Source organism: Crocodylus porosus, unplaced genomic scaffold, assembly GCF_001723895.1.
Source record: "Crocodylus porosus isolate Cpor-Errol unplaced genomic scaffold, CroPor_comp1, whole genome shotgun sequence".
Lineage (NCBI taxonomy): Eukaryota > Metazoa > Chordata > Crocodylia > Crocodylidae > Crocodylus > Crocodylus porosus.
Genome location: NW_017728947.1, coordinates 87,042,156 through 87,062,421, shown reverse-complemented (window position 1 = coordinate 87,062,421; position 20,266 = coordinate 87,042,156). Strand labels below are relative to the sequence as shown.

The following is a 20,266-nucleotide window of genomic DNA, read 5'->3' as shown; positions in this document are numbered from 1 at the left end:
AGAAATTCTTCCTTATGTCCAGCCTGAAACGGTCTTGCAGGAGTTTGTGACCGTTCGACCTCGTCATCCCTTGGGGCGCTCTGGTGAACAGACATTCCCCCAGATCTTGGTGGTCACCTCTGATAAACTTATAGGTGGCCATCATTTGGCAGCAAGTATGAAAAGATTACCACTATGAAGCACCTGAAACACAGGTTTCACCTGAAAATGTTAACACCTGAAACACTCACTTAACATGCTGAGAAAGTGAGCTGCTCCATGCAGTCAGTTCTCTTGGCCATGACTCCGGAAAAATCTGTTTTTCTTCTACATTTTGCCTTTCAAAAAACAAGGTACAAGGCATTGGAAAAATCTGATCATCTTCAGCTATATGTTTTTCCTTTTGCACTTTTAGGAATAGCAAAACCAATGAGACAATTCACCTACTAACTAGAAATAAGGAAATTATGAAGTTCCTAAAGAATACACAAACTGATACACAATATCACGCTAGACTAGTTGATGTAAACAACATAAGGTTTTCCTACAAAAAAGGAAGTGAACATACTTATGTACTCAGTTTCATGGCAGTAACTCATCTGAAATGTTTACACTTTCTATCTACTTGCAGGGGTTCAGAAACTTGTTGTTCTTCTACACATTTGTTAGATAAGCAAGCATATTCTGTGTTCTGCTCTGAGTTTATGTTTCTGATGATAAAATCATCAGAAGAAGCCATGCCCAAACAGGGAATTCAAAGGAGATTTTATACATGGAATATACGGCTTAGGTTGTTTATGCAGGTGAAGTGAGCCAATCTAGCCTCTCTGATTTTTCACATGAATGAAATGAAGGGTGCAAAAGACTGCCTCTTTACAAATAATTCTGTTCAGGGAGGGAGAGATCTAGTTTGCACAATACTATGCAAACCTCTCCACACAAACTATGCCCAGGCTTAGCCAAGAAGCAATCAGGTTTTCACAACAGCAGCTTTCTCTTGATGCACAACATTATTTTAAGTTAAGAATCCATATGCCATTGATTTACACAGATTCCTTCATCATGCAGTCTGAGGGTTGATTATATAAGAGCCAAGCATGGCCAGAGAAATCCATGACAATGGCCGCATGTAGAGAAAACAAGAGGCATGTGTGTATGACACTTTAAAGCGGGCTAAATGTTTTTGCAGTGCTTTAATGGTGTCAGTGTTTGCATGCTTTGGCAGCATATTGCACATCAATTCCAGCTGCTGTAGGAAATTTGGCGGCATAATGCACCTTAAATGACTTGGGGCATAGCAAGCTAAAACTCCTTCAAGGAGTTTTAGTTTGCTGCTCCTACAGCTGTGGAATGAAGCACTAGGCTCTGTGCAGCTCCACAGCTCTTCAGGAAGCCCTGCAGGCAGGCAGCCTGGCAGCAGCCTGGGAAAGCAGGATCAGCCCAGGAAGAGCAGCAAACCTGATTCCCACCCCTGGAGCCTGCCCGCCTGCCTGAGCTGCGCAGGGACCTGGTGCTTCCCTCCATGGCCGTGGTGCCCCCTGGGACTGTCCGAGCTGGGTGCCTGCAGGTGGGTGCCACCTGGGGGGTGGGGGGGGTGTCACCATGGTCACGGAAGGAAGCACCAGCCCCACCCCCTTCTCCCCACCCTGTAGCCCAGGGACCACTCTACCTGCTGGCAGCTTGCCCTCCCCTCCCTACTAGAGAGGCAGGTAAATCAGTGGGGTATGTGTGCGACACAGGGGGGGTTTAATTAGCCCTAAATTGAAGCAGTGTTTTTTAAAACCCACTGCTTCAATTTAGGCCCCCCATTTTGTCTACACACGCCCAATAACACCAATAAGGCACAAAAAAGTAGTGCAGAGATGCACTAAAATGCTTCTTCCACAAAAATGCTGCCATAAAAAATATCTTGAGCTATTGTGGAATTAATAGGTTTAAATACTTTTGGTCTGCTATCAACATAGACAATCTTTCTTCCCAATGCCTTAGGTCACAGAACAAGCAATAAATGATAATAACAAGTAATAAGAGTAAAAAGAAAAGGCATGTAAGTACCACTCCCACCCTGTCAAAACAGAGACTGCAGTCTCAAAGAAAGAAATCAAGTTGATTGGACAATTTAGTTTCATGAAGGTAACTGCAATGGCACATACGTAACAGACTTTGTGAAGTGCTTGATTTCCAGCCACATGACACCCTGATTGAAAACTACCACTATAGAATACATTAACAGTGGCTGAGAACCATCAAAAAGTAGAAGTTAATAGCAAATGATCATTGAATTTAAGTGTTTCTAGTGGAGTTCTACCCACTACTCAGCATTTTCATCAGTGATTTTGGACTAAATATTAAAATCACTGCTGATAACGTGTGGATGACACACGTAAAGTGGAAAATAAAGAAGATAATTAAAAAAACAAATGAACAAACAAACAAAAAACTATAACCAAATGTAGCGTTACATAGTAGTAAAAAGTATGCAGTTCTGGAAAGAAGCAACTCTAAAGTAGTTAGAGCAGTGGACAAAAACCTGACCCCACAAGGGTCAGGAGCTTCATACAAGCTCTCAGTAGGATGCTGTAGAAAAGAGGTCTTGATTCCTGTATCTATAAAAGCTGAGGAAATAGTAAGCAAAGAAGTGATTTTACCTCTGTATATGGCACCAGAGAGGTCCACAGTGGGAAACTGCATGAAGTTCTGCTGTACACATATTAAGAGAGATATTGAAAACCTGAAGAAGGTACAGAAGATACTCCCAAAAAAACAAATCAAGGGCTGGGGGTGGGTGGGAATCACCCTATAAAGAGAGACTTAAATTTTATTTCAACTTATAGAGTAACTCCATAAGGTTTTTGATCTGGAACACAAAGATATAACAAGAATAAACTGCTAAAAATTGAATCTAGTCAAATTCAAATGGGAACTAAGGCAATTAGTCATTGGAATAAGGGAAGATGCTCTACCTGCACATAATCTCCAAATTAAGGCTGGATATTTTTCAAGAAGATAAATTTACCTCAATTAAAGCATATTGGGTTCAATTATAGGAGTAACTGGGTAAAATTTAATAGCCTGAAATATGAAAAGATTGATCATAAGATCATAGAGAAGTAGAGTTAACAGGGACCTCCTGAAGTCATTCAGCGCAACACCCTACCTGAGGTAGGATCATCTGTATCAAAACCATACTACACAAACTTACTGTCTAACCTGTTAGCAAAACTACACACTCAACTGGTACATAACACCATAATTTGCCACAAGTAAAACAGGAGGATCATGCAGGTTAGAATCCCAAAGTGCTAGATCTAACATAATATCTTGAATTACTCCAGGTGAAAACAACTACAAAAGGAAGCTGATAAAGACCTTAAAGGTCATATTTATCAGGACCAAGTTATAACAAAAAAGACCATCCTATGAAAAGAAAAATAATGTATAGTTTCTAAAGAAGACCAGTCTTGAAGCAAACTTGTACAATTTCACCAAAGTGCCTAGTGTTCAATTGCATATAGTCTAAAAAATACAGCTCCAATATTAGATTGCACTGATTGCAATCTTCTCTTCTTTTTATCCTTTATTTGGAAGTTCAACTATTTCATTTCAGAGTTTCACTGCAGGGCAGAAATTCCATTTTTGACTGTCAGAAGATAGGGCATGGTGACATCCTTGAGATTAACTTGTTCAGAGAGGCACTAGTTTATGCAGACAACCACATACCTTTGTCAGTTGCATCCTGCCCTGCCTTCTACCTGACTTCACACTAACCACCTGTTTGTTTTCAACTGCAAGGAAAGTTTCAGGAGCCCCCACAATCTGTCATAAACTTTCAGTAGCAGTAGTAATGGATATTCTTAGCTTTCTTACACAGAAACAAACTCAAAAGCATCTGCATTTTATACCCTTTATTTTATCAACAGACTTCTCTCTAGCTCCTCAAGTTACTCCTTTCCCTTGTATTTAGGATATTAATGGTCTTTCTCCAAACCCTTTCCTAGCATGTTTGAGTATCTTGCTCTACTTATTTTTCATAAAAAGGGAGATCCTTCCAAAACTCATGCCTCCCTGTTTAGTTTCACTCCTACCGCAAAATGCCCAGCAAGATTCCTGCAATAACACATTACTGCTGTTCTTTAAAATTCAAGCGGTTACACATCACAGTGGACTGGTATGAGCTCTGAAATAAGTAAACACAGATTGCATCTGCTTTACCCAATTATTACACAACAGGGCTGTGCAACACAGCACCATTTCGTTTCAACGTCTGTTTCACGATTTCAAAGGGAAAGTGTTTCGTTTCAAGTTTTATTTAATTTCAAAGCACTGTTCCATTTAATTTCCTCAAAACTGTTTTGCTGTTTTGACATTTCACCCATAGACTATAAAGGGGAAGCACTGCCTACAAATTTGTCATTTTTTGGCAGGTTTGGATGAAACCAGCAGGGATGGTAGCCCCTTCTGAGGGTATGAAGCCTGCCAAGTTTCAAGTAGATAGGTGCAGGGGTTTCTGGGAAACTGCTCCTCAAGCTGCTGACAAGCAAAACTCGTGTGTGGTGTGTGTGTTAAACAAGGCATACCCTCACTGGCACTGGGGCCTCTACCCAACACAGTAGTGTGCCCCAATGAGGTCGTCTCTTCCCCTACAGCCCCAGTCCAGTCCACCATTTTAAACACCAATAGGTAAAACAATAATTTAGTGATGAGCAGCACAGTAGCACCAGCAGCATCTCAGCCAACCAAACTATGACAGAGCCTTTCTTTTCTCTCCTGCAGCAGCTTTTTCTGCAGCGTGTGTATTAAGGCATGCCTTCACTGCATCTTTCTTTCCCCCCCGCCCACTCTTACTTTGTTTCCCTGCAGGCAAACCCAGCTTCAGCTTCGAAACTCAAAACATTTCAAAACATTTTAACTGCCCTTGTTTCGTTTTGAGGCTGCTTCAAAGCCCTTTGTTTCGTTTCAATTCCATTCTTTCCAGCTTGAAACAAGTCAAAATACTGTTGAAATGAAACAGCGAGCAAAATTTCACACAGCCCTATCACACAATACTTTTCAAATTCAACAGAGGACCCAGAATAAACAGAACTAGCACAAAACCCAGCACAGAATCCTAGGGATCAGGGCAAGTGAATATGATTGTCTCAAAGTTCTGGTGAAGCAAACATTAAGTAACAAGACAATCACTAATGCATGTAGGTCATCAGTAGTTTAAATGCAAATACAAATAAGGAGTATATGGTACATATTTAAACTAAGTTTAACTACCAACATTTGAGCATTTAAATTCTATCTTGAATACAAGTTGTTAATACAACACATTGAAAAGCAATTTCTTTGGAATGAGTTTTCTGGGAAATCTGCAGTACTATAAATCCTGCCTAGAGTGTACAGGTATTCCAGCCTGCTACTGCTACATCTTCACTGTAGGCAAACCACAGCTAAACGTTCTCAGCCCTTGCCACTGGGTCCATGGCGACTTCAGGGAAGTGCACCTGAAACCTTCCCCGCAACTGGGGTGACCCTGAACTGGAGAAGGTTGCGGGAGGAAGTGCAAATCCTCCATATCCCTGGGTTGAGTCGAGTCAAGTGGTTGGGAAATCTCTCTAATGCTTGCACAAACCAAGGTCTTCCCTATAGAAGTGGAAGGCTCATAGGCAAGTTGCAGCTAATTTTTCCCACTACCTAGGATGAGTCAAGCCACAGGGATATGTCCCTGAGCCTTCCACAGACTAGGGTCACTGGTTTGTGGAAGATGCAGGAGAAACATACAGCAGCTCAGTTTGACTCACAGGAGAGAGATCTTCCTGGTTGGAAGTACTCTTTCTTCCATGAAAGAGCCAGTTCTCTTCCAAGAAAAACGAAAACCACCCCCCACTCCTCAATTGGCTATATGCTCTCTTTTTGTGCCAGCAGAAAAGCATTTCTCTCAGCACAAATGTAATGCCTATCCATAGTGCTCTTTTACATGTCTCAGAAGACAACCGTGATGAAAACTTTTGCTGAAGTATAAATGAAAGTAAAAAAAGATTAGCCTGTGCTAGTCCTATTTATAAAAGTTTTTACCTCAGCCAGCTTTGTCAGGTTTGTTTCTTTTATATTCTAAAGAGCAAGAACCCTCCATATCTCCTTCCACAAAAACCAGGAGTTAAATACCCTGGTACTTAAAAAGACAGCAGTCTGTTTACAGGAACGTTCTCTACAGCATTCCTGCCAATGGAGCTATAAAATGTTAACATGAGTGAGAAATTTTGCAACATCGAAGTGCACACAAGATGCAACTTTTTATTTTTAAATTGGTGTTACTTTAAGCTGTCTGAGGTTACACAACACTTGCATTAAAAAGTAGACACACCAAAAACTTATTTAAAAACTGCTGCTTTCCCTGCATTATGGGCACACTTTCAGCAAACACAATCTGCAAATATATGGTAAGAGTTAAAGTAATGATGCCAAATGAAAAATGTTTTGCAATCAAATGAATTGTGTAAATGCAATCAAAAATGGCTATGCAAAAATGCTGTCTTATTTGAATTTGCTCCATTCTGAGTCATAAGTCCTTCCTATAATGATCAAAGCAAATGATCATAGCTTCCTCCTTATTCACCCCTAGCTTTGTGATACAGGAGCATGAGTTAGCATTCTGTTTCATGCATCGGACTTAAAACAGCATTCCAGTTCCAGAACTCTCACTATACCAATGAACTGGAATGATGCAACTTCACTGACAGAACCAAGGTGGAAGGGCCAGCCAAGCCTTTCTCTCTTTTACTTACAAACTGGCATTTGATCTGAACTAACTTGGACACAATATGGAATCCCACAATGACAGTGACATTCTCAGATGTATTCCAAATTCAACTACCCTTAAATGCTATATCAAAGTATTTTTTTAATTAAAATTGAACTGTTATAATAATATACTCCTCATGAGAAGGAATGAAAGATGTCAGGAGGAAAAAGAAAGCTCTAACCTGGATCAGAAACATAGCTCTGTTTCCCCACAACTTTTTCTCAAGCCTTTCCTCAAAGAATTCGGGTAAAACTGTGGTCTCAGTGAAGTCACTGGTGAAACTCCCACTATTGCTGAATTAACAAGGGTATATATGTAATTAACCCCTCTAGTCTCACCTTGGAATGACCCCAGAACCCTAAGTCCTCTACACAAGCCAAACTCTCCCCAGGCCCTAGATATTGTAGGGTCTTCATTTTCTGCATGTTTGGCTTCATGCTCTGTTCTCAGCTCCCAAGTATGATGTAGGGAAGGCTGAAGCATATAATGCCTTTTTAACTTCCATCTTCACAAATGGGGCAGCTACCAGATGATGAGTGCAGCTGTTGGCAAGGACAGAGAAGGAGACAAACAGGCTGGAATAGTACAACAGGTTAAGGATTACTTAGGGAAGTCTTCATGCTGGCAGGGCCAGCTGGGAAGCACCCAAGGGTTCTGACGGAACTGGCTGATGTAATTGCAGAGTTATAGCTATTCTCTGAGACCCGGTGAAGGTCATGTGAAGTCCCAGATGTTTGGAAAAAGGGTAAATATAGTGTCCATCAGAAAGGAAAGAAAGAAATTACAGACTGGTCAATATGACCTGAACCCCTAGAAAGATTGAGGACCAAATTTTCAAGGAATCTATTGTGAAGGTGAAAGTGAAGGAGATGATGATGATTCGGAACAGCCAGCACAGATTCACCAAAAGCAAATCATGTCTGAACAACCTGATTTCCTTCTGTGATAAGGTGATAGGTTCTTTGAAAGGAGAGAGAACAGTGGATGCGATATAACTTGACTTTAGCAAGGCTTCTGACACCCTCTCACATAACATTCTTACCAACAAGCTAAGGAAAAACAGACTAGATGAAAGTACCACAAGGTGGATCCCTGTGTTTAACTAGTAGTTGTCATCAGTGGCTCAATGTCTAGCTGGGAGGAGCTAACAAGTGGGGTTTCCCTGTGGTCTGTTTTGGGTCCAGTATTGTTCAACATCTCCATTAATGATTTACATGATGGGATCAAGCACATGCTTAGCAAATTTGTGGATGACACCAAATTGGGTGGAGTTGCAGACTCCCCTGAGGGCAGGACTAGGATCCAAGGTAGAGTGGAGAAATGGTCTGCAATCAGTTACATGAGAAGCAACAAGGACAAATGCAAAGTCCAGTACTTGGGATGTAATAACTGCATGCACAAATACAGACTGGAGAATAAATAACTAGGCTGTAGCACTGCAGAGAAGGACCTGGGGGCTGGAACATAATATGGCGTGATATTGATCCCCACAGTCCTTGACAGGATCAAAACCTCTCCCACTTGAGCCAACAGAATAAGCCAAAGCAACAATAAATTCCAGTCCTGTATAAAGACCTAGGGTAGACAGAAGTGAGATATGTTGCCAGTACATTTTACAGTAGGATAACAGCCAGACTGGAATCTTGGATTCTACTGCAGAGCCTAGAAAGGACTGAAATATCCTTGTGCCCTTCCTCTTCCCCGAAGCTTGACCCTGTCTCTCATCACATACTAAATGTCCTGTTTCTCATCTACCCCTAGCTTATCACATTCTCCTTACCCTCTCTGTTCCTGAAGTTTCTCATCCTAATTCCAGTTATCTTGTCCCACCACAAAGTTCTAGGCTCCTCCTCCTGGATCCTTATCAGTTTTTCCTCCCCTCTGGTCTAGTTACATCCTTTATATGCATGTCTACAATCCCCAGTCCAACAGTTCCCATCTCAACTCTCTCTCCATGGATTCTTCATATAGTGAGTCCCATCCTCTGCTCTCCCCATCCCCCACTATCTTGCCCCAATCTCTTTGAGCACCAAGTCCTAGCTTTCTCCCTGCCATATCCATCCCCCCTCCTCCATATTTTCATCCCCATTGTCCTGATTTTCAGTCCCAGTTTCTTTGCCCAGCCATTCATTCTTCCCCCTTTGTAAAAAGTCTCCTCCCCACTCCCAAAGTTCCTTGACTAAGTTTATTCTCCATTAAAAGAAAGACCCATACCAAGAATTGCAGAGGAGATCCTGCCAGCCCCCCTGCTGCAGTGTGCCTGATACAGGCAGAATCCTTATGGAATGAGCATAAACAAACAGCGATCTTTCAGTTTTCCTCCTGCTTGGTCAAACCTAACTAGGTTTCCCTGGGGATGGCAAAAGGCAAATCCTTGAAGAAAGGCTACCAGTCTGGCAGATTTTAAGACTTTGTTCCAAGGGATGGGGGTGCTACAGTGTTTCAAACAAAAGGGTAACAGAATTTATTTTTATAACTTGGGCAAAACACTTTCCCCTACTCTAGTTCTCCAAAACAGATAAGCCACTTTCTTGAACATTTCCAAACTATTTAGCCTAGGAGTCGTGTTCAGCATGCAAAATATTGGCCTTCCCAACCAGTTCAGGTCTGACAAGTCTAACAAACATGTAAGCCAATTGAAAATGGAAGCTGTTAATGGGAAACCTTGGTGAACCTTAATAGATGGTATTACCAACTTCCTGATGACACAACTCTTGCAACCTAGCTGCAGCACAGTAGTAATGAGATGAGAATCAACAAGGACAAGTGGGGTTCAATAGCAGGAAACTCCTGTTCAGAAGCTAAGAAGATGGAGATGATGAACAAAAGAAGCACAGCCCCAGAGAAAGAAACAGTATTTCTTGACTCAGAGAAAGAAAATGTAAGCAGTGACTTATTTTTAATACTGAAATTGATCAAAGAAGTCCTGAACTGGATTCTATGAAATTCTGCAAGTTCTTCTTACAAGTTAAATGCTGATTTTGTATGTGGTATACAAAAATCCCCAAAAGATTTGAAAGCGGATTAGTTATTTACTGAGTTTAAAATCCACCCATACTTATGACCAGCTTGCCTAAATTTGCATTCAACATTATAAGAGAATACAGTAGGAAACTTTAATCATACGTAGTTTGAAAATAAATGTAAATTGATGGCAAAGAAATGGAAAATACTTACTGGAAATAGGAATGCAGCCAAAGTTGTTTCTGTGCTGTTTGCATACTGTAGGGAAGTGAGCCACCAGCTAAAAAATAAAAGAAAAACAGCATTATAAAATTCTAGCTTTTGTCTTTTTGAAAGACATTTTGCAAGTGTCACAAAAACACATTTTAAGTAAATTGTGAGGGCATAGAAGAATATATTTTTTCCATTAGCAGCATAAAATATCCCTCCAGAAAACAAGGAAAAACTCCTGTGATATTAAGTGGTTTGTCTTGTCAGAATAAAATACTTAAATACCAATCCCCATATTTTATGTAATGCATTTAACACCAGAAAGAGGTAGAAAAAAAAAATCAGACTTAATGGTTCACAATTCAATCTTTCCTTTAAAGATACAACTGTGATCTTTTTTCCTTAGTAAGCCAGATAGATCCATGTTATATAATCATGGATGGACATCTATTATTCACTTACATAAGATACAGGAAATAAAGAAATCTTCAAATCAGTAACTATTATATTTACAAAAGGCAAGTATTTTTATGAAACTGTATATGGCTAAGTTGATCTCTGGTTGAGGTTTTTAATAACCATTTTTCTAAAAACTGATCAGAATGAAGGAAATCCAGAAGAGTACAGCAAGCAGTAATCCATCTTGGGCATTACAAACCTAAAGGTTAATGAATTCCCCAAAACCTTTATTCGTACGTGGGCTGCCACTGTCTACTGGAATCAAATTGGACTGTTCACCTGAATAAAGGCCATAAGGTCATATACCAACACTCCACTAAATAAAGAATCATGCTATCTGAATAATTTCACACGATTTTATCTTACTGTAACAGACACTAATGACATATTTCAAATTAGGAGACAAAGTATCAGTTTTACCATGATTTTTATTTATAATACACAGTAAAACAATAATTGATTTTTCTCTCTCCAATACAGTATTAGGTTCATATATTAAAATAAACATTTACAAGAAGCATCATAACTACATCTATACCTGACTTAGTTCACAGTTGTCCAACCACGACTCAGTTCAGAGAAAGGAAGGACCTCCAGAAAATGAATTCTTATCAAGAACTCCTTGATCCTGTATAGCCAATCTTGCCAATAATCAAAATAGCCCATATACACTTCAACTTATACCACACAGAAACAGGGACAACTGAGGAAATCATCTGTGAGTTCATAAAAATAGCTTGAGAGAACCATTTTTTAAACTATTGGCCTTAGTGCATCAGATACAAAACTTTAAGATGACTTTCTTGGCCTATGCCAAACTTTTACACATGCACATTGATTTCAGGAATGGAAATATGAGAAGAATGAACTGACCAACTGTAAATCATGGAATACTGAAGCATCACCTGGGTTCCCACTGCCACTTCCTAGACAAGTATATTATTTTTCATTACATGCAGCATCTACATTGTGGCTGAATGCAAAGTAAGCCTTCTAACAGCTTTGTTGCAAAAATGCAATGAAGAGAAAAACTCTGCATAAACACAAACATCTTCTGGTTTGCAGCCAGAGCTCATGCATCACTAAGTTAGAGCTGTGACCAGGAACAGCACTTTGGGTAGTGACCTACAAACTAGACTAAGACTATTTTAATTTTCAGGCCAACACCTGTAAAACTTTTCTGTTCAGAGTCAGGCAATTGCCCTGTTGGGTCAGCACTCAAAAAAATCAAATCAGGACTCTATAACAACACTTAGGACACCTACACAAGTAACTTTCAGGTTCATTCAGCAACAGCATCACCAGTCACTGAACCATTTACACACGAGTTCACATGCATCATTGTCACAAAAATTATAAAATAAAGAATTATTTTTCCATTAATTTGTTTACCAGGATATCCTTCCAAACTTTGCCTCACATTGTCCACAGTAGGATAAACCTAAAAAATACAACACAAACAATTATTAACTTAAAACAATGTTAGAGATGCAATACTACAGCTCTGTTAAAAAAGGTGCTGCCAATTTCAAACGTCTGATGCTACTATCTTAGGGACAATGAAAATTCTCAGAAATTCTCAATCTGGAATAAATGCAGTTTTCCAAGAAAACTACAGAAAAAGACTTTAGTGCCATATTAAATATTGTGTCTTATCGGAATAAAAAACGTTTAGGTTTCATTAAAATCAAACTAAGACAACACAGAAAATTAGCCATGAAGCAACATACACTGAACATTTATTCTGTTAGTTCTCTTTTACCGCTACTGACTCTCTGAAATTGAAGGTTCAAAGGCATAGGGATTTCAAACATGTTTCAGTTCATACTACATGCTTCCCTGACTAAAAATTCTATCCTCCCAATATCTAAATTTACATGACTTATTTTGTTTGTTTCTAAGGGATTATTTACATGGGGAGATTGGTGTTCAATAAACTAAGGCATGAACTTACAATGCACTAGCTAATCTGCATTAACTTGTCCACAGAGACAAGATTTTAGGAATTTCTTCCCCATCTCTGATTTTACTCACTAATAAAGGAGATGGACTGGCAGAAGACATTAAGGCTGCTTGCAGACATTTAAAAAACAACGCAAGCAGAAGTGCATTATTTCAACCCAGCTCTGCAGTATCTATAGATCAGGCACTTCAGCAGGGCTTTTTAGTGCTTTTAGCTAAAGCTGATTCAATCAGCTATTAGATAAAAGTGCCAAAAAAGCCTCACTAAAGTGCTTGGTCTATACAGATGTTGGGTGAACTGGGTTCAACTAAGGCACTGCCTCTTCTGGCCAGGTGCTGGACTCAGCACAGGGGCATGCCAAGTTCAAAATAAAGTGCCACTTTTTTTTTTTTAAAAACCTCTGCAAGCAGCCAAAGTTATTTTCTCTCTTCAGGAGCTGTCCCCCAGCAGTCTCTTCAGCAGTAGTGATAGCTAGTGGAGATGACTTTTTTTCTAACCAACTAGAACTAGATACTTGGGTTAGGATCTCTATTTTTCTCTTTTAGAATTATTTCACAATTCTGTCTTTTTTGGCAAGGTCACTTGGTTTCAAAAAAGTTATTGCTACTGGCAACTCAAGCAAGTTTTATAACTTAACTTGGCTGATGCTTGCCCCCTGCTGATAACTCTTAATTAGCTTACAACTATCATATCTACATACCACACAACACCTTCCCTATCCTAGCAAAATATAAAATATATTAAATAGAGATAATTGCTATGCAATTAGCATTTAAACTATATATATATATATATATATATATAGGTTTTAAGAAAACAAAACTATGTAGATAGTTTAAATGCTAATTGCATAGTAATTATCTCTATTTAATAAAAGAAGAAAAGAAAACTGGAATTGGAAAAAGATCTTAGGACCTCATATAAACTGTGTATCTCGAGAATTACCCATTTCTAAAATACAGTTTCCACTGGCATGAGATGCTGTAGTCCTTTTCCAACAACATTATGTAACATGCTTTATGAGAAGTTAAGAATAACTTTCTGTTCTTATCTTCTGATAGCCGCCAACTTCTCATGTTTGCCATAAAAGCCACTGGAGAATCATTTCATAAGCTGAGATCCGTAAATGAACCGATTCCAATGTTTGCGGGGGGAGTTAATTAAAAAAAACATACAAAATTATAAAGCTAATGTCATGGCAAACTGATGACAATAATGAAACTTGACTGCCATCCTACTCTGAACACTGAAAATAAACAAATGAGCAAACAAAAAGCCAGTGGGTAAACATACTCTATCACCATCTAAAAACCATACCAAATGGACTGGAATGTCATGTCTTGCTAGAGTCTTCGTTCTGTTGCCTAAAGGAACTAGGCTCTCCTGAAATTCCGAACACAGCCATTTGGACTGGTCAGCTCCCATGGATCCGATACTTGAAAACTGTCCTATTACAGGCCAAGAATCTTGGCCTGGCATTGGTGATGCATGATCTCTCAAAAGCTATTTGGGAAAAATTAAAACACTTTGTAAGACTCCAATATGCCAACTACTTAAAATTTTGACCAAGTTCACTATCCAAGTTCCTGTATAATACTCTATATTAGACAATCTATTTGCCATCAGTGAAAAGGAAGAATTAATCACTTTGATTAACACATTCAGCTTTTGCAAACTATTGCTTCTTTTTCATGGGAAGCAAGACAAGCTCAAAATATGCACATTACACAGTTTTCCTTAAAAAAAGGTACAACCTATGGTAGATCTGAAGGGAAGGTAATTCATATGGAAAAGCATTAAAATTTCTGTATCAAGACAAATAAAATTGGGCAGTGGGCAAAAATTACCACTTGCCATACAAAGAGATAGCATGTGCACCTTCTTAATTCTGAACATGTGTACATTTACCAACAGACCTTCTTGCACTTTTGAATAAATTTAGGAGGAAGCTTAATAATTAGAGTAGCTTAAAGTAATTCATAATTTAAAGACCTTATATGATGTTTTAAAAATATGATTTAATAAATTATTTGCAAAGGGATTTAGAAAAATTGATCAGTCTCTATCAGTTATAATACAAGTCAACATTTGAAATTAACTAAGGTTTGCTTACTCTGTCCCATTATATTTGCTAACCTCCATTCTTAAATCTCAGCCAAATTATATATGCTCAACTTTAATGTTTTCTCCTGGTCTTTGACAAATGAGATAAACAAAAGCTAGTCTAACAGCAACTACTGCAACAATTTGCATTTTACTTTCAGTAATCCAGTTTACATCATTTATCTTCCACTAAAATGGCTTCTGATCTGTCATCTCTGGAAAAACAGTCTTAGCTCCCAAAGGCAATACCAAAGCAGTGAACTGTGCACTCTGTATTTTATCTGACCTCTTATATGCAGGTAAGTGAACGGCAGATCAGAAGCCATTTTAGTGAAAGAGAAAAGTTTATCTGGGGAGCAGGTTACTGATATCCAGGATACAGGGCAGAGGAATTGGTTCAAATGAAATACTAATCTTGCCAAGAAAGACACCATTCCTGAATGTAACACTCAAGTGTACATTGGAATAAAGGCATTAAATAGTTTATAGTAACATTAAAGGTTACAGAGGGCAGCAGAAAGAAATACCTTCCCCTCCTCCCCCACAAAAGCTGCTAATAATAAAAAAGGAAAAAAAATAAGAGAAAAAGTGGTAATAAAAATTCTAGTACCTTTCTAAGCTTAAAGTGGCCCCATTTTTCTTTTTGAGAGCCTTGGTATCTTCCTGGGGTTGATCCAATCAGATATACTCTGTATAACAGATAATATTCTCATATAATAAACAAAAGAGTTTAGGATTTGGATTTTACTGGCCAAATAAGCAGATAAAAGTGAGGCAGGGGGACAAAACAATATATCAGGAAAGAGAATGACTAGGATTGTATTATGAACAGAGAGTAGAAATATGTTACTTTTTAGGCTAAAATATCACCTTCCATTTCATATTTGAATCTTAAAATCATGATGATTAGTAAAGACAGGAACATAATTTCTGCAACAGTGAAGCTGGCAAATTTACCTTGTAGAGATCAACAATGAGTTCAATTTAAAGTTATTTTATCAACATGATATGATACGTGCTGCCAAAAGTATACATAAATACAAACAATATTAACATGATTAACAATATAAAACAGGAAGGTTTGATCTTAAATCAATATTTCTATTGTATATTTCTTATTCGCTGTTTGACTGCAATATGCCATTAGGCTATTTTTATCATTACCTTTTTTCTTTCTTCCAAAGTTAGAGGTTTGTTCCTTGTCTGCTTTAGAAAACAATCTTGTTACCACTACTACTACAAATCCCTTTCCTACATATTTCTATTTCATGTAATGAAGCAGACAAGGTTTCTCTCTCTCCTGTAAGGCTGTTCTCTCTACCTCTAAGACAGTTTACATTATCTTCCAGCTTCTATGAAATTGTAAAAATTAGTTATTGTCTATTTTACGTTTCAAGTAAACTTTTACAACTAGTTTTAGGGTCCAATGACTTGAGATTACCATTTAAAAAAAATACACAGTATATTACTTGGCAATACTAACCTGCATCCTAGATTAAATTTTCCAGTTCTTCAAAAAAAAAAAAAGTAATAATTTAAATAAAATATCCAAAGCTTTGTATAACCTACATGAAAACAAGAGCCTACTGTTCTAACTAAAATATCTTAGTAATTGGGGTGCACTGATAAAGATGTTTTTGGCTGATACCAATGGCTGATTATTAACCAGCCATATAGGCCAACACTGATCCAATAGTTGATATGCAGCCCATCAGCTTGGATAGCAGCTCCCAGCTGGTAGGTCTGCTGGGGGAGGGGGAGGGGAGGCCATTATGGGAGGCAGATTGAGGCCCCTACTGGTGAGGAAGGGAGTGGGGCAGCGGCAGCAGGCACTGCCCAACCAGGATGGTGAATGTGACCCTGCGGCAGGGTGCAGGGTAGAGACACAAGCGGTTCAACCAGGGGACAGGGGTGGGGGGAGGGTGGATCCTTACCACTGTGCACACACCTGGAGGAGGCATGGGGGGTAAATGCCCTCCCAGGTTTGTGCACAGGGCAAGGGCGGGCTGCCTGCTGCAAGCTCAAGAACAAGGGCTGTAATGGCCTCTTCCCAGAGGTGGGGGGGCTGGGCTAGGACTGCGCTTGGGGCAGGGTGGGCAGCATCAGCATTGGGAGAGGGGGCTATGGGGTTTACAGGGAATTTCTGGGGTGGCTGTAGCCACCCCTCTCAATGGTCGCCACCTGCCCCAAGTGCAGCCCCCCTGCTAAAGAAATCAGCACGGCCCCTGGCTCCAAGCCCACAGCCACCTTCCCCCCATACACAAATCCAGGGGGCACATGCCCACATGCCTCCCCTAGGGGTATGCACACTGGAGGGGAGCCACCCCTCCCCTCCCCAAGGGCCCTGGATGAGCTGCCTGCAGCTCTGTCCCACACCTGAAGGGATAGCATTAACTGTCCTGGCTAGGCAGTGCCTACCCCTGCCCCACTCCTTCCCTCACCCTGCGGGCCATAATCTACCCCCACCCCACCCCCCTTCCCACCACAGAATTACCGGCCAGGCACTGATTTCCAAGCTGCTGAGCTGCATTCCTGGCCGTGTACATGCTGCAACTGTGCACATACATGTGACATTTATTGGTGACATTACTTGCTATACCAGCCAAAAAAAGCTGATCTCCAATAATGTTAATTTTCCTTTTATTGGTGCCAATCCAATATGGAATGATATATCGGTTCATCTCTATTAGTTATATAATATGTAGCTGGTATTATTATGTTTTGCACAAAATTCCAATGCAACAATTTTTGCTAGTGTCCATTAGGGCTGTGCAAAGTTTCAGTCCCTGATTCGATTCAGTGGAGATTCAGCCCAATTCGGTGGCTGAATCTCCAATTCCAAATCGAATCAGAGGACCCTTTAATCTGTCTGAATCAAATCAGGACCCTCCAAATCAATTCAGAGAGATTCATCAATTCAGACAGAGATAGCTTTAAATACTTTTTTTCTGCATGCCTTTAGGTAGCAAGAAGCTTGCAAGTGCTGTGATCCTGGGGTGCCCAGCAGCAGACCCAGAAGTGGACCAGAAGCACTTCCAGTTCCCCTGGGAACGCTCCCATGTGCCCCAGCTCAGTGACTGGTACCTCCTGGGTTGTGGGGGGGAGAGGCATCCAGGACCTTCCATGGCTAATCTGGTACTTCCAGTCCACTTCTGGGTTTGCCACCGAGCACATGGATGACCTCCCCTCACGCCTGTGGGATGCTCCATCCATCCCAGCATCGCAGCAATCACGAGCCACACCTGCTACCTCAAGGTATGTAGAAAAAAACTTTTAAAGCTGTGTCTACGTCCGAATTGCTGAGTCTCCGAATCAGCATTGACTCTTCAGATTTGGAAGAATCAATGAGTCAAATCACTGTCCCTGATTCAGGACGAATCTGAATCAAATAGGGCCCACTTCGCATACCCCTAGTGTCCATAGCTTTTTCTAAAGTAACTCTATTTGACTAAAAAAGTGAAAGTCTGCAGCAGTCAGACAAATTGTGCTTATTTACATCAGCAGAGAATTCAGCCCTATACATATATATGTGCTGTAATGTATAAATTGGAAGTTTTATTTCACACGAGGTAAATTTTACCAAAATATATTACACAATTTTTAATTACAAAATAAATGGAAAAATGCTAATTTATTCTTCAAATCAGAAACTATAGTATGGCTCATCAGCTCCTGTGCTACTTACTCATTAGCAATTCGCTTCAGGTAGAAACAGGCTATTCTGCCTATTAAGACCAACATTTCAATACTAGTTACTAGTTACGATTTCAATGGGAGATGGAGATAATCCCTTTTGTTCAAGTTATGCATGCCATTTATACATATGCCTAATTTAAAGGCACTTGTGTCTAAACATTTTGGATTAAGAATGCCATGAGCCAGGATGAACAAAAAAACCACATGGGTTAGTAAATCCTAACAGCACAGAAATGGTGAACTTCTGGAGAAAGCATGAAGGTACAGACATTAAAGGTATACATACCTTGTCTCTGAAAGATCATGCTCCTGGATTATATCCACCCACTCTTTGAGAGATGGAGAATTGTAAGATACCAAGTAGTTTATTAAGTCAGACTTAAAATTGGTTATAGATTCACCGGAAGAACCAGGAGATCCCGAAGGTAGCCTTGGATATAGAGGACTTAACCATATTCTGAAAAATAGAAATGGAACATACTTTTGAGTCACCATTATTATTCAATTACTGAACGAAAAGCAGACCAAGGGCTCCATGCAGAACCTCAGACAGAAATAGTTTTGGTCTGAGATGGTTCTGGTTATTTATCCATAATAAAATGAACAGCTACAATAAACTTTGCAATCATGCAGTCATCTCAACTCATATTTCAGATAATCGTAAAAGCTAATATTTTTTATGGAGTCTGAAGAACACGGTTTGTTACTTGGTCAAAATGAAGCAACAAAAATATTACTGATTACAAACTTCTTGGAATACTACCCGTCTCTCGGAGCAGGGACTGTGCAGCAATTTGTCCACTTAGAGCAAAACACAGGACCTGAGTTCCAGTTTTTAAATGCAATTCTTATAATGAGGATTTTCACTATAAACAGAAAATAACATGCAGTAAAGTATTATCTATCTGCCAGTCTGAGAAGTGGCAGGCAGTGAAATGAACCAGGACTGAAATGGCTTGAAGTCCAAAGGCAGGGAGGCTTAAGTCAAGGACTGCCACTCATGGCACTCTTCTTTTACCATTTTGATATCAGTAAAGTCTAAAACTTGACCTCTGGATATTTTCCCTTTTTAAAAAGTCTTCTTGACATGGTTAGTAGTCCCCTTCAGTCCTGTCTCTTCCTTACTGCTGCAATCTTTTAGCAGTTTTAACTCTGATGCTTTTCCAGTGTACTTCTCACCCTCCACTTCTTTCCCTTTCATCTCTAGTTCCCTTTACCTCTTCCTCTCGTGCCCTGCTTCATATCAAGCTCAACTACAAATCTACTATTTTATATCAAACTCAGCTGCTTCTGTCAGAAAAAAATGACAATTAACAGCCAGACTTCATTTTACCAAGTTACTAAAAGCAGCCAAAAGGAGGAAGAGGACCTTTAAACTAGGTGCACAGAGGAAGAGACAAAGGCCTATAGCTAAGTAAAGAGCCAGATGACACAGATAAAAGCAACGTATGATGGAAGTAATATGGGAAGTATTAACCAGGTTATAAGATGGAAACAAGCATGGAAATTAGTCATTTAAGATGTGTATATATTAAGGCAAGTAGTATGGGTAATATGCCAACAAAACTGAAATCCTACTACAGATATGGAATTATGATGTAATTGGAAAAACAAGATGGCAAGGGAATTCATGATCAAAACTGTTCAGGAAGGACAGGTTGTGGGGGAAGGAACTGGTGTTGCCGTGTATGTTAAAAAACAAATACTTTTGGTATCTCAAAACAAATGTAGGAAGGAAACCTGTTCCAAGTTTCTGGGTTATGGCAAAAAGAGAAAATGGCAAGAGTGATGTTATGGCAGGTATCTACTACAGACCACCAAAAGAGGAAGATGACAATGACAACAAAAATGACTAGGTATTTTTGAACTAACCAACCAACACATCCAAACCACAGAATATGGTTCCTGTGCTGAACTTTAGTTACCATGAGATCTCAACAAAGGGAAACACAGCAGTGCACAGAGACAGTTTTGGGTAAAGATGGCGGAGAAACTAACTAGGAGGGAGAGGAAGAGCTCTTCTTGCTTTGCTATTACTAATAGGGAAGAACTGATTGAGAAACTGAAGGTAGAAACGTGGGCAACAGCATTCATGATCCTATGGA

At 39.6% G+C, this 20,266-nt stretch overlaps 1 protein-coding gene across 2 annotated transcripts in view; it reads right to left on the bottom strand.

The window, feature by feature from the left end:
- The window catches only part of TDP1 (tyrosyl-DNA phosphodiesterase 1), a 139,974-nt gene that overhangs the window by 97,910 nt on the left and 21,798 nt on the right, over positions 1 to 20,266 (bottom strand). For both annotated transcript variants that reach the window (XM_019552395.1, XM_019552396.1), the window contains exons 8-12: positions 18,448 to 18,618; positions 15,076 to 15,154; positions 13,680 to 13,865; positions 11,792 to 11,840; positions 9,944 to 10,010 (exon numbers count right to left, since the gene is read on the bottom strand). In XM_019552395.1, the coding sequence (XP_019407940.1) occupies positions 9,944 to 10,010; positions 11,792 to 11,840; positions 13,680 to 13,865; positions 15,076 to 15,154; positions 18,448 to 18,618 (552 nt within the window). The remainder of the gene's footprint in view (positions 1 to 9,943; positions 10,011 to 11,791; positions 11,841 to 13,679; positions 13,866 to 15,075; positions 15,155 to 18,447; positions 18,619 to 20,266) is intronic.